Consider the following 15,930-nt stretch of genomic DNA (forward strand, 5'->3'; position numbering starts at 1 on the left):
ATACTCTGAACTGATGCAAACACTTTTGGAATACTTCATTCCAACTCAGAAAAATAATGTTCGTACTAAGGATAGAAGAAATTGAATAGAAGAACTTGGATACATTGGAAAAATAGAGGCACTGTGTTTTTATAATGGCAATTATGGGGTGTAATTTCCAGTTAATTCCTTATGATGTTAATCAAATTCTGTTGTAAAGCATCAAGACATGCATTAATCTGGAGATCTGGTTTATGCACCTTAAGGAAACTAAGGCCACTGCTCACATCCTTGGCCATTTAACTTTTTTTTTTTTTTAATCTTGGACCCATTTTTAAAAGTTGAAGTTCCTATTTCAAATATAAAAACTTTAATCCTCTTCTGTTTCACAAATGTATAATATCTAAAAATCAGATCTGTAATGATGTTTTCATTTTAGAAATATGTTTTCCAACCTGTTTCAAATGCTTGTTTTATCTAATCCTAGATATTAAATTACTTTAAATAGCTTTCTGTTTTATTTATTTTAAATCCACATAATTATTCTTTTTAATTTACATAAATTTTATTATCTCTTATTCATCCACATTTCATTAATGGTAGGTATCACTTGTAGGAAATAACAATGCTACCATCAAGAATTTTTCACTTCAGTTAAAAAATCTAGCTTTGATGAGATGTTTTTCTAGAGCACTATTTATATATTCTGTCCATTTATAAAAGTTATTCTTCATGTACTAGAACAATGTTTACAAAGAAAAAGTAATGGAAATTTTAATTGAGTCAAAATAATATGTTAACCTTAAGTATTCACAGAATAAATGAAAAAGTCTGTTTTTAATCTGAATTATATGGATAAATGTCTCATTTTTTCACTTAAAAAGGAACATATAGACATAATCTTAATCTAAAAAGATTATAGGAAACCATTATTTACTGGAATTATTCTCCTTTTTTGTTTTGAAAAGTACAAGCATGTTGAGTTCTTGCCTCTCGATTAATGAAAATGGGTATTTAGTGAAACGTAAGGGAGATTTTTACCAGATTAAAAAAAAAATCATACTCTATGCTTTCGTTATGTAAAAATAATGATGATGATGTAATGAATATTGATTTTAGAATGTAGAATACTTCAACTCTACCCAAAGGTATCAAAGCAATCTACTTTAACAAACAACTTTCTTGCATTTGATCAGTCATGTGTTTCCTTGAGCTAGTGATTAGTATCTCTGTAGTTACCTATGTTTGTTTGGAAGTTCAGTGCCATAAACCTTCATATGTTATTGATCACCTAGTTGAAGGGTTTTGGTCATAGAGATCCTAATAGTCAATCTCAGGGTGGCCCCATCCAAACCCTGTTGAGTGAAAAATTAAGTGTACGTAAACCAATGCTCTATATGTCTTAGTGTTTCATCTAAGTCATAAGTTAAAGGAAGATGTCAAATGATATAGAGCCAGAGTATTTTCCTTACCAATGTATATTTGTTGAGAAAGGGATTCATTGATTCTTCAGGCTTTGTCCTACAAGTATAAAAGAGGAAGTTTCTCCATGTCTGGTTAAAGATAGCCTAAAAAAATTCCCAAGTTGCACATAAGACTCATTTTTGAGTTTTTGTTTTTGTTTCCTTTTTAATTTTCATTCATCCACATCCTTTCCAGAACAGAAAAACAAAACAAAGCGCGTGCACACACACACACACACACACAAATAATATTAAAAAACATTCTAGGCTCATTGATTCATTGCTGTCTCAATAGATAGGTAGCTAAAGAGAAGATTATAATAATAATGATACTATTAGTAATAATATTCATAGCAACATTTATGTAGTATTTATTATGTGCCAAACATTATTTTTAAGAGTTTTATATATTCATTTAATCCTCAAAACAATCCTATGAGTTAAACAGCATCATTACATCAGTCTTAAAGATCAGGTGTAACTCGCTCAGGGTTACAGAGCCTAGGAAGTGTGGTTCTAGAACTTGTGATCCTAATCACTACTTCATGCTATTCAAACATTTCATTTTTCAAAGACAAAACAAATGAACCAATTAGAGACAGGATCCTCCCAAGTTCTGCTTTGTAGAATTCCATTCCATCCCACTCTATTTATTCACAACTGACTCTGCATATCGTATTTCTAATTAACTTTGGCCACCAGTTAAAATGTAAGGAAATATTAATGAAAAATTCCTTTAAAAGAGAAAAATGTAAGGTTTATTCCTATCAAAAGAGCCAGGATTTATATATGTATGTATGTATATATATTATTTTTAATCCTGATGAATTTATAAAAACTAACATGTTGAGAATTTACAATATTACAGGCAGTATGCTAAGTATTTTACATGCAGTAGCTAATTTACCTCTTGTTTACTTATCCTACAGTGTATTATTGTCAGTGTATTATTATTATATAATACAGTGTATTATTGCTGCTATTATTGTCATCCCTTTTTTTTTTTTTTTTTTTTTTTTGCGGTACGCGGGCCTCTCACTGTTGTGGCCTCTCCCGTCGCGGAGCACAGGCTCCGGACGCGCAGGCTCAGCGGCCATGGCTCACGGGCCTAGCCGCTCCGCGGCATGTGGGATCTTCCCGGACCGGGGCACGAACCCGCGTCCCCTGCATCGGCAGGCGGACTCTCAACCACTGCGCCACCAGGGAAGCCCCTTTCATCACTTTTTAAATGGAGAAATTAAGGATCAGAGTGACTGAGTTACTTACCCAAGTGTCAGAAAAAAATTTCAATCGAACAATACTACAACTGCTTCATATGAAAAAGAAAAAAGTATTAAGTCAGATGTGAAAAGGGAATGTTTTAGAAATGAGAAGGTTATTGAGGAAGAAAATTTCTATGCTGGGTTAGATTTCAGATGTAATACAACTTTTGAAAACCAACAACAAGACAAAAACCAGCCACAGACTATGATAAATAGAAAAGAGTAAATAGCTACTCTTTTTCCATTATGCCAAGGCAGGAAAGTGCTCAGTAAAATTAAGTGTCAATAAAGCAAAGACAAAAATGAAACTTTTTTCTAAGCATAGGCACAATTAACCTGTGAAAATTACTCATACTGGTTGGTAATGAAGCAGATAGCTTAGTGAAATTGAGAACATATCTGATTCACTATAATCAGATTTTCAGTTAGATCAAATCACACACTATATTAGTCATCCTGAGTTAGGGCACATGCTGATTAACAGAAAGGGTCACAAAAGAAAATTTTATTTTTTCCAAGGCCAGAGGGCCATGATTAAAGAAAATGATAATAGTCAATGTTTATGACATCTGCGTATGAGGGAAGATGTCATGTAGATTTCCCAGTAGTGTGTGAATGCTCATCTCTGTCTCTGATGTACTACTACCTGTTGTTGTGTCCAGTAAGTGCCAGTTCTCTACCTCACACCCAGGAGGAAAAGAGACAAAGGCTATCCTGGTTTTGAAAGAAGAGAAGTTCACAGTAATTTCTCGTGCAATAGAGGGGTAGAATTATATTTAGGATGTTGTGTACAGTTTGGAGGATGGTTTACCGGATGGCAAAAAGTGAGGAAAAGACTCACCATAGGAACAGTGCAGTTATAGAGATCTCTACATTGGGGATCCTCTGACTTGGATTTTATCGCTATTCTACCACTGCTTATGTGGTAATAAACTATAAGCCTTCATTCTTAAGTGTTAGAGTTTCCCTTTCTGTAAAGAGTTGAATTAGGGGAGCTCATATGATTTTATATTTGAATTATAACTGCCTGTATCTTAGAGGAGCCTGTAATAGCATCCTTTGTAAAGTAAGTCTAGAATATACAGAAATATTTTAGTGTTTCTTTGAGATTCACTGTTCATGCAGTTCCATGATAAAAGCCTAGTCTGGGCTTTCAAAGGTGTGCTTCTGCTGGACCTGTTCAACTCTTGGCAAAAGGGCCTTCATATTATTTTGGTTATTCAGATTACATATTACATGTTTGAACATGCTTACTTTCCTAATGTATTACTAGATCATGTTATTTGATTTTTCTTTTGAACAATCTATGAGACTACTTTTACTCTGAGAACTTATCTTTTACCCTTTCGTTTTCTCATCACTTATATTTTCCTGTTTTTCTGCAGATCACTGTTTCAAATAAAATATCTCAAGAGAGGGCCTGGCATTCAAAACAAAATTGAAAAATATTCTATGGAATCATATTTGCAAAAATCACACTATAAAGAGTTTATAGATCAGAATGTATTCCTTTTAAAATTATACTTTTTATTAAGTAGAAGGTAAGTAGTGGACACTAATGAAAAATTTCTTTCTTTCTTGTTTTTGCTTCTTGCAGATCTGGATAATGTGGAGGGCATTGCTGTGGACTGGATTGGAAATAACCTTTACTGGACAAATGATGGCCATAGGAAGACCATTAACGTGGCTAGGCTGGAAAAGGCTTCTCAGAGTCGGAAGACTCTCTTAGAGGGAGAAATGTCCCATCCCAGAGGGATTGTGGTGGATCCTGTTAATGGGTATGCAATATTTGATCAGCTTTATATAAGGAAAATTATATTAGATAAATTCGGTTTTTACATATTTAGTATTAGTAAGTTTTATTTAAATCCACATGTGCATTCACACATGAATGGCCTCACTGGGAAAAGTTGCTCATTTAATGATTATCTCTCCTAGAGAATGTGCTAAAAAAACATGTCAAGATACATTGAACTGAAATAAACAGATTATTTGTATAGAGAATATATTTACTTGGTTTATTCAGACATGCACCATAATTCTCCATTTTAGACAGCCTGACACCAAGATAAATAATCAATTCAACCAGCAAATCAATCAATTTAATTTTTTAAATTAAAGGCTATTGAAGTTTAAAGTATTAAAAAAATAGCAAGTTTCCATTTTTTGTACATTTACTGTGGGCCAGGCATTTTGTTAAATAGATTACCATGATCTATGTTGTGATTCTGCACAATAATACTTTGAATTAGTTGCTGTTCTCATTCTTGTTTTACAAAGAAGAAATTTGTAATGGACCTGCAAAAGACCATTTGATTATTAAGAGACTGGATAGATATTTAAATCCAAGCAACTTGCCTCCAAGACTTTACTCAGAGCCACTATACTCCACTACTTTTTTTTTTTTAACATCTTTATTGGAGTATAATTGCTTTACAATGGGTGTGTCAGTTTCTGCTTTATAACAAAGTGAATCAGTTATACATATACATATATCCCCATATCTCCTCCCTCTTGCGTCTCCCTCCCTCCCACACTCCCTACCCCACCCCTCTAGGTGGTCACAAAGCACCGAGCTGATCTCCCTGTGCTATGCGGCTGCTCACCACTAGCTATCTATTTTATGTTAGGTAGTGTATATATGTCCATGCCACTCTCCACTACTTTTTATTAGTCTAGGTTGGTAACTCTGTATTTTTGGACATAACCATAGTTTCCATATAGTGACATCATTTTATAGTATGTGTTACTTGTTTCAGGATGGATTATTTTGTGCAATTTTTGAGAATATGTTTTCCTTTGATTTTTATTCATAGCTATTACCTGAACACAAGCAACAATGTGCATATAGAAATATTAAAGAAATGTGAAAATTCCTAATAGAATCTCAGAATTAAATGAGTGGATTGCATTTTCTACATGTACAGTTGTTGTATGTGGTTTTTATCCCCTCCGTGGCTTATATTTCACTGTTTCAAAATGGTACCACAAAATTAATATTTTTATACCTTACTATTGCATACAAAAAAAATACTTAATTGAATAAGAAGCACATGACTCCCTTATAAACTGAGATCACCAGATTGCAGTTCCTAAAATTGTTTGTATTGAGAATAGCTCCAAATACAATCGGTGCTTCTTTCCAGGCTGACCTAATCAGTGGATGAACTCATTGCATGTTTTTTGTAAGGCATAATTATAAAGTAATTTTAGTGATTTTATGTGTGGATTCTTTAAATTTCTATTTTATTCCTGGACTTCTAAAGCAAGTCATCTATTTGACCTTTAAACCAAGGCAATCTTAATGTTTAGAGAAAATATTTATTCCATGCTGTCTAAACCTCCTTGAAGCAAGATGTTTCAAATATATCTTAAAGCAACATCTTCCTTCTCAGTATTCTGTTAGAGGAAAATATTTTCCGATGGAGTCAAAGGGTCTTTGAGGTGCTTGGGGAGATGACATAAATGTGCAGGTCATAGAATTAGATGATTTGGAAGAAAATTTAGGGGCCACTAGACCCATCTCTCTCTTCAAATTCAGGAATCCACTTCAACACTTCCCTAAGAGGCAGGCATCCAATTTAGATTTGAAACCCATAGTATCTACATAGTTCAAAGTATCTGGAGACAAATCTGATTGATATGACATTTTTTCTTTTCAGTAAGGCAGTAAGTGCATCCCTATAGTACATATCTCCCAACTAATCCTATATTTGCCTCTGATGTTGCAAAGAATGACTCTTCTACTTCTTCCATCAGACAGATTTTTAAATATTATAGAATACTGCTATTATGCACCAACGTGAAAAAAAAAACTCATGTGTATGTATATATGTGGATATGTGTGTGTAGGTATATGTATATACACATGTGTATATATGTATATATACACATATTTTCCCCTAACAATATACAATGCCCAGAGCTCTGATTATGTATACAGTGGTTAACAAAGCAGGCATAGCCTTTACCCTCATGAAGCATCTTGTGTCATCTGAAAAGTAGGGAATGGGCAGATGCCTCAATGAATAAGTACCAAATGAACAATGAATGTAATTTCTAGAGACCAAAGTGATGGAGTCAAACAAACAGGTTGATGTGAAGGTGACTAACAGAAACCTATTTAAATAGGCTTGCAGAAAGGCCTCTTTAAGGGGGCATCATTTAAGCTGAGACTTAATTGTAAAGAAGGAACCAGCCGTGGAGAGTGAGGAAAAGAGTTCAGATAAAGAAAATGGAACAACTGAAATCTTAAGTTGGGCAAAAGCTTTACTGTCAGAGGAACTGAAATGAAGATGGACTGGATTATAGATGGCAAATGGGAAAGTGACTGAGGATGCAATTGGAAAGGAAAGCAGGGCCTTGCTCACTACCATGAGAGATATGTACTTTGTCTTCAGTGTAAATGTAAAATAGAGAATTGATATAGTCAGATTTATATTAAACAACAACAACAACAACTAATCTTACTATTCTGTAGAGAATGGATTGGAAGACAGTAGAAGTAGAAATGGAACCATGTGAATTTAATTGTCCAAATAATCATTTGACGCTAATATAAGTTTTTGAAAAGTGAAGAAGAAAGTTTAGTTTGGAAAACTCCATTTAAAATAGGATAATATAACTTTAATCAAAACATTTTTGTAAAAACCTGGTTCATTTACATTTTGCTACCATAATACCTTTTTGCAGCTGTACACAGGAGAGCATCACAGATTTTCTCTGCCATAATAGCCTATTAACAAAAAGTACTCTTCAGAGGTATGGTTTTATCAAAAGCGTCATAACCAATTATAGAAATCAGTAAAGGGATAATTTTTCATCTATTTATTAAAATATATTGTTGAGTGACTACCATATAGATCAGTAGAAATCAGTAAGACAGTGATTGTATTCAAGGAGTTTATAATCTGGTGTGCTTGGTGTACACACACACACACACACACACACACCCCCAATACACACACACACACACCACACTCACACTTTACCTATAAAATAAAATAGAATGAAATACATGCTCTTCGGGAATTCACTGAGGTTTTTAATTCAGAATTGAACTTTAGAGGATGGATAGATTTCCAAATGAATAGGGTCCCAGGGGACCCTATTGGGATGTGCAGTCATAAGGTTAGTCACTGTACTCTGAAGGGACAGTATGAGTAATTGTTAGAGGAAGCTAATGGCAGTTTTGAGGTGGGATGAGTTCATTAAGGCTAGAGCAGGGGACATTCTAAGGAACATAGCAGGAGGTGAGACTAAAAATATATAGAAATCTTCAATGTTGTAAGTAAAAGTTTTGATTTATTTTGCTGACATCAGAGTAATTGGAAGGTTTTGAGGATAAAAATCACATTTTTCAATTCATGATTTAGGAAGATAAGTGAAAGCCATATGATAGCTCTATGAAAGACAGTCCGTTGGGAGTTCTCTTTGAAAAGTGATGAAAGACTGTAGCATTTGTAATAGCAACAGAAAAGTGGGAACTGAGACAACAGACAGGAAAGAATAGGATTGGCAGGCCTCAAAAATTGTTGAAATGGGGCTTCCCTGGTGGCGCAGTGGTTGAGAGTCCGCCTGCCGATGCAGGGGACGCGGGTTCGTGCCCCGGTCTGGGAAGATCCCACATGCCGCGGAGCGGCTGGGCCCGTGAACCATGGCCGCTGAGCCTGCGCGTCCGGAGCCTGTGCTCTGAGCGGGAGAGGCCATAACAGTGAGAGGCCCGCGTACTGCAAAAAAAAAAAAAAAAAAAAAAATGTTGAAATGGGGGTAAACCTGGAGGAGGAATCAATTATGATGGACTATTCCTCAAGGTGATAGCTACAGATGAACTCCCTCCTTTGCAATCATTTCAAATCTCATAATTTACATCAATAACTTAGAAACCTACAGCTCCAGTTCTGATTTCTCAAAACATTATCTCCAAGAAAAGATGAGTCCAAAGCTAAGTGCGTATTTCCCTCCAAACAGGATTTTCTATATCCCTCTCTCAATTAAAAGTACCACATTCTCTAGTTAACAGCTAGATATTATGTCATCAACTCAATCAAGTTTTTTAAAAGTTATTTCACTTCCATGGCAGAAAATCTTAAGGATTTAAAAATTTCTGGGATTGACCCGCCAGATAATACAGTTTAATTTGGGGGCATGATTAATATCAACAAAGCCAAGCTTAGTGCTACAGAGTACAAATATGAACGATAAATATTCCCTGCCCTTAATTATTTGAATTTTTAATTGGAATTATCAGACATGCAACACCATCAAATTCAATACATGGCATAAATGCAATAAATTCTCTAAAATAACTAACAACTATCACTAGGAAACAAAAGAATGAGCTAATTTTGACAGAAAAGCTAGGGGCTGACTTCATTGAGAAATTGTATTTGAACAGGGCTTGAAAAATAGAGGTACAATTTTTTTTTGTCATAGTAGAAGACCAGCTTAACCTAATTTTTATTTGATGAATACCCCAGATCCCACCTACAAAAATATTTATGTTTTCTCCTGCTTATTTTATAGGTTGCATTTCCTATTTTGTATGTTTATAAATCATCATATTTGATAATAATTATAAGGCTCTCACAATATATCGATAACTTTTAATCAGCTGAGTAGATGATCACATATCTGGTCTCCATCAGATTGGCATCACTTATTTAAAATTTGTTTTTCTTATATTTTGTTTGACTAAAAATAGTCTCAGGTAGTGGATTGGATTACAAACAATTCTGTCTTCAAATAACAACACAATATAAAATACGTTTAGAATATCCAGAATTATCTCCTTTGTGTGTGTGTTTGCATGGACATATATGTGTGATTCGGGTTAGAGAGTCACAGAAAAAAAGTGTTACTATTATCAAGAGGAAAAGCTGGAGGGAAAGATAATTTCAATTTAACAAGTTATAAATTAGCCAGCAATACAACTGCATTGATTAACTGTATTTAAGATTTCAGAAACGGTATCAAGAGAGATGAAAAACTTATTTCTCTTTACATAGCTGATTTATATAATTGAAGTAGTTTTGCCTAACTAGCACAGTTTTAGAGCAAATGGAATGAATCTTCTGTTTATTCTTAATTTGTCCCAGTAATAAACCCACTTGAAGAACAGGCATGATACAAGATAAGCATAGTACCATGTTTATTTCTAGGATTAGAATGTATTTGGACTTATTAAAATTCACCAATCTAAATATACTTCCTCAAGTCTAAAAAGGCGTATCAACATAATTGTAAACTTTTAAGAGAGTTTAAAAAGAGCTTAATTGGCATGAAAGAATGGCTGGTGTGTCACCTCCTCAGCTGTCCCAAATCTGCCTGTTTAGATCCCAGTAGGATTTTTTTTTTTTTTTTTTTTTTTTTTTTTGCGGTACGCGGGCCTCCCACTGCTGTGGCCTCTCCCGTTGCGGAGCACAGGCTCCGGACGTGCAGGCTCAGCGGCCATGGCTCACTTGCCTAGCCGCTCCGCGGCATGTGGGATCCTCCCGGATCGGGGCACGAACCCGTGTCCCCTGCATCGGCAGGTGGACCCTCAACCACTGCGCCACCAGGGAAGCCCCAGATCACAGTAGGATTTTTAGTCATGGATACAGATTTGTCCCAAATTACCTCAGAAATTCTTTAGGGTCCATAGCAGAGGGGAGGCAGAGGATCTAATAAAGTAACTTCCAGGGTTAGCAGCTTAGAAAACTTTGAAGCTTTGTAAAGTCATATATGAGGTGACTGAATTAAAGCCTACACTTTAATTAGTAACTCAGGAACTTTCACATGACCCTAAGACAACACATGTGGAGGGTTTTAACCTTATTCATGAGGCAGTTGGAACGTTAGCTCAAGGCCCCTTCTTCCACTGTTACAGCTTACACAAAAGATTTGTTTTTAAAGGCAGATGCTTTTGTTTGAGACAGAAATTAAAGCTCAAAATCTCAAGGTCAGTCAACCTACTGTTATTAAACTTATGTGCAGCTCAATCATCTTCTGCGGGTTTTAGGGTAATAATAAGCAGCAATAAAGCATAGATAATTTGCATCAGGAAGACAAATTAGACCTGGCCAGACAAACCCAGTATGACTGTGCCCTTTATAACAGAGAAAATCCAACTGCCTGCCTTTAAAAAAATAAATAACTCATATGAGATTAAATAAAGTCTGGAGTAGATCATTAACTGTGCTCTCATTCCCTTGCCAGTTCATCTGCTTTTTAAACACATAATTGATTATATGTTTTATCAAACGGACATTTAAAAATAGTCAGTCATGCCTCGAGAATCATTTCCCAAACTTTTGGTACCAACACCAAAGAAAATCAGGATTTGGCACTTGCTGTTAGGTTAATTAATAAACGAGGCCAGTTAGTGCCATTGTGGTGGTCGTGCGTTTTCTGAAATGTGTCTAATTGGCTCCCCTGAACAAATCTCACCTTCCCTGAGTACTTCGCAGCTGCCTCCTCCGGGCAGATCAGCATTTAGGTAGGAGAACAAATCAGAATGTAACTACATTTTATGGAGGCGCCAAATCTGAGGAAGTGTCTGTCTATATGGTGGCTGGTTGAAATGACACGCGTGCGCTCTTGTTTTTAATGTCTTAGTTGGATGTATTGGACAGACTGGGAGGAAGATGAAATAGATGACAGCGTGGGAAGGATTGAGAAGGCCTGGATGGATGGCTTCAGTCGGCAGATTTTTGTGACTTCAAAGATGCTGTGGCCAAACGGCTTAACTCTGGACTTTCACACCCACACATTATACTGGTGTGATGCCTATTATGATCATATTGAAAAAGTGTTTTTGAATGGAACTCACAGGAAGGTAAAAGACAAATACTGCTGTTTTAACCCACAGGCTTCTGTCACAGAGCCTTGTTGTGTTGTGTTAAAAATACTTTCAAGTTTATTTTTACCCCTCTGAGGTGGCTGCCAGTAGTCTCTGTGGGGTGGCTGAAGGGGGCTGAGCATTAAGCAGTGCAGCTGGTACTTGGCTCCGGGAGACCAGGCCCAGCTCACTGTGGCATGCCAGCATTTGTGGGACTTTTCAGAGAAGCTCTCAGCGTATCAGAGCTGTTTGAAAATGCAGTTTTTTTACATTATTGATGTTTGCTAGGACCAAGCACCCCAGCTCGGTTCAAATATCTTCAATATTTGCACCTGAAATGTAACCTATGTATTATGACAAAGTAATTAGAATTCATTTATTCAAATGAAGAACTTCATGACATTGGAACTAAAACACAAGAGTGGGTTGAACTTCAAGCCTATGGGTGTGAATAAATATCAACATCTTCTTACCTCTTTTGGTAGAATCGTTGCAAGATGATTTTGCAGTTCTTCAGTGAGATCGAGGATGAAGTTGACTGTGTTGGCAAAATATCGCCTCTGTACTCTGTCTTATAATCACCTAAGCACATATAACATTATGAACTGGCTTTGACTGTTTAGTTAAATGATATTTAGAAAAATGGAATATTAGAAGTTACCAAAATGTTTCCTTTGACAATACACTTTCTTCTTTTTTGGAAAGGAAGATTGCACAATTGGCCAAGCCCATTTATTAAGTATTCTCTTTGAGAAATATAATGTACTAATCAGTTAAGACCATTTCAGTCATTGGTTAACTCTAAGAGTACTTTAAATGTCTTTCCCCAAATAAATAAAATTGATTTACTTTTAACCTAATGTCACATACTTAAGAGGTGTTAAAAAATATTTATGATCCCTTTGAAGATGTTGATATGTACACAGTATACATAGCACTTTATTAGCCAGCATATTTTAGCCTACATGGAAGTGAGCAAAGAAAAATAATAAACTGTCTCAATTATTCAACATATGAAAATTTGGTATGAAGAGTTCAGATAAAAGGAGCAAAATTTCAGTTTTTAACCCTATATTATTTGGATAACTTGCTCAATCCTCTCATATTAGATGAATTGAGTCCAAAAGGCTATTTCATATTGTATACAGTATCATTTTATAAATTGTGAAAAACGAAAAAGTATTATTATTATGGGGTATGATTCCTATTCTCTTCTACAGCCTTACGTGCAAAACAGAACTTATCACAGGATTGCTCCACTGTGTAGTTTAAACAACCACAAAATACACGGGAATGTAAAGGATATATCAAGACAAGTGGAATTAAAATTAGCCAGGAGTCTTGTATATCTGTTTACTACCAATAAATGTTTCTATGTTCAAAATTAAAATTTTACCTTCCTCCCTATCATCGCCTAGATTTCTTCAGTTTGCATTAATCCAACTGAATAGAGGGATTCCTTCCACTCCCAGTGTTGTTAGACCATGCTGTATCCCTTGGCTGTTGGATGAGCAATACTGCAATATACATAATGCCACTAATTACTCAGATCAGTTTCTGTGCCAGAATATGATACTGGAATATCATAAAGAAAAGAGATAGGGAAGAGTATCAGGCAAGGTCATTTTAATGTTTGCATTTCTTGACCATATATATAATGCCATGTATGAGAGAATTGAAATGGATGAAATGTAAATGGTCTCCTTCAAATAACATGTCCTAAAAACAAAAAAATATGCTCACATTGTGAAATCCATTTTTCAAATACACTGAAAGAAACTGTAAGTTATTAGTTAGATCATTATCTGTTCTACTTATTTGAATATCAGCTTCTCTAAATATTTGGTTATGTTTCTAAAGGTCAGGTCTGATTTTTCACAATGTGTTTATATTTTACAGATTGTTTACAGTGGGAAAGAGTTGAACCATCCTTTTGGACTGTCGCATCATGGGAATTATGTGTTCTGGACTGATTATATGAATGGTTCCATTTTTCAACTAGATTTGATAACGAATGAGGTGACATTACTGAGGCGTGAAAGACCACCCCTGTTTGGACTTCAGATTTATGATCCTCAAAAGCAACAAGGTATTAAAAACCAGATAAAATTGCTTCTGAGTTTAGTTTCACATATAATAATATTTCAAGAGGTTGCATAAAGACTTTATTTTGACAGTGTTGCTGAAGTTTTCTGATAAAAGGTGTCTAGTCACTCCAAAGTCACTCAAATCTTAGACTTTGTTACCATAAAAATTTATTATTTATTGTTCAAAATATCCTGAGTGAGTAACTCTGGGAATTCTATTTAAGTGACGTTCAAGGTTTTCTCCAAATACTTCCTTTTTCATGTCATCTTCACTGAAAACGGCTGTCATTTGAAGTAAAAAATCCTCAGTGTTTTCAAAGAGTCAGTATTGTGAGCAGTGGAAAAACTTTCAGTGTGGAAGGAACATTATGGGAAAATGTTAAAAAATACATTATACAAGGAAAATAGTATTTTTTAAAGTATCTTAGTATATTTATCTGATTAATTTCATATACATTTAAGGAACATTTAATTATTTTAGATGTTATAAAAGTGAAACAATCTACCATGATATTCATATCTTATTAAAATCAGATAATATTCTTGTATCTTTTTATCTACATCAGTTATTAATATTTATTAGGCCATCCACAAACAGCATGACTCAGAACTTAGGTAACAAACAAAAAAAAAGTTTAGTAAATTATGTGGTAGATTTTTGGTTATGAATCTAAATAGTCACTGTTTCTCTTTTTAATACGGATATCCTTGTGAAAATTTAATGAACATTAAATTTTTTCAGTGTGTATGTTGGCAGTAGGAAGTTACCTAACAACAAGAGTTTTTTTGAAGATATTTTGGCTTAATCAGAGATTTGTAAAGCAAACTATCTTATTCAAGGGCTTCACTTTTTTCTACTGTATTGAAATTGCCTCACTGGGATAGAAATGCAATTTGATAAAATAATGGAAGTACATAAACTAAGAAGTTTCAATAGCTAATAAAAGATAAAATTGTCTTCAAAAAGAATAAAAATTGGGCTTCCCTGGTGGCACAGTGGTTGAGAGTCTGCCTGCCGATGCAGGGGACATGGGTTCGTGCCCTGGTCCGGGAAGATCCCACATGCCGCGGAGCGGCTGGGCCCGTGAGCCATGGCCCCTGAGCCTGCGCGTCCGGAGCCTGTGGTCCGCAATGGGAGAGGCCGCAACAGTGAGAGGCCTGCGTACCTCAAAAAAAAAAAAAGAATAAAAATTAATTATTTGAGATGGTATAAGTTATAGTTGTGGACAAGAAATGAAGAATAGAGGCAGTTGCCTGGATAGATCAAACGGTAATATTTTCTGTTCACGTCAGCTGCCCCACCACAATTGTAGTTTGTCTACAATGAACTGGAGACAACATTATGAACAGCAACAACCCTCCTCACCTGCTGCAGGCTCTTGTTTGCAGGACTGCTGTTCCCTCTAATTTTACGGTCACTAGTTTTCTGGATTTCATTATACTAATCAGTATACAGTCACATTTCCTGTTTCCATTTTCTTTAAAAATTGTTCATCTTGAATGTCGTCACTGAACTCCCCTCTGCCAAATTGCAGGACATTTTCACAGTCTTCATGTTCTTTAAAATTCTAGTTGCTTTAAAGAGTTCATTGATTAAATGCAACACATGGGATGAGAAATGCCTTGACTTACTGTAAAATGGACTTGCCCTTGGATACAAGTCCTGACATTTTCTTCTTCTGAAAATCAGGACCTGAAAATATACTTTCTTCCTTGCCTTTCCAACTTGTAGGAATAAGTGGCATCCAAATGGTGACTACCTAAATTTTATTTACTTTTACCTACACCTTTATAAAACAGATTCTCCAGCCTCTTGAAAAATTTACCTCAGTTTTATCTGAGTGTCCAGGAGTGTCTCACATATGCTCATGAATAACACCTTTATGAATTTTCCCTCAGGCCTACTTTACTGATAGCAACCGCGTGCCTTATCAGTGCCTCTGCTGTTTAGGTCCACTGGGACAACACGTTACCCTTGTGTACTGTACACTCTCCTGGTACCAGCAAGGATGCTCATTTTTCAGGCTTTACAGATAGCCTGCATTCCTTGTATTCCTCAATGCACTCACATGCCAATGTACTCCTTGCAGAAGAGGAAGGAAAATCCCACCCGTTTCCCCAGTGTTTGCTTTCTGTTGACTTCGGATCCAAAGGCACATTCCAAGTGCCGGTGGTCTACTTTCTAAAGAGCTCAAACTTGCATACACTGGGCCCATTCTAGGAAATTGTCCTGGACAGACACCATTCTGTCCACTTTGTCCTTTTCTCTCCTGTTACCTCTCTGCACACAAACCTCTATCTCTTCTAACCAACTTGTAAAT

General features: G+C 35.6%; 1 protein-coding gene across 1 annotated transcript in view; it reads left to right on the forward strand.

Annotated features, from left to right (window-relative positions):
• LRP1B (LDL receptor related protein 1B) overlaps window positions 1-15,930 on the forward strand; it is a 1,792,829-nt gene that overhangs the window by 1,038,459 nt on the left and 738,440 nt on the right. Inside the window, exons 12-14 of the mRNA XM_030883038.2 lie at window positions 4,302-4,482; window positions 11,300-11,519; window positions 13,422-13,611. Of these exons, the coding sequence (XP_030738898.2) occupies window positions 4,302-4,482; window positions 11,300-11,519; window positions 13,422-13,611 (591 nt within the window). The remainder of the gene's footprint in view (window positions 1-4,301; window positions 4,483-11,299; window positions 11,520-13,421; window positions 13,612-15,930) is intronic.

Source organism: Globicephala melas, chromosome 7, assembly GCF_963455315.2.
Source record: "Globicephala melas chromosome 7, mGloMel1.2, whole genome shotgun sequence".
Classification (NCBI taxonomy): Eukaryota; Metazoa; Chordata; class Mammalia; order Artiodactyla; family Delphinidae; genus Globicephala; species Globicephala melas.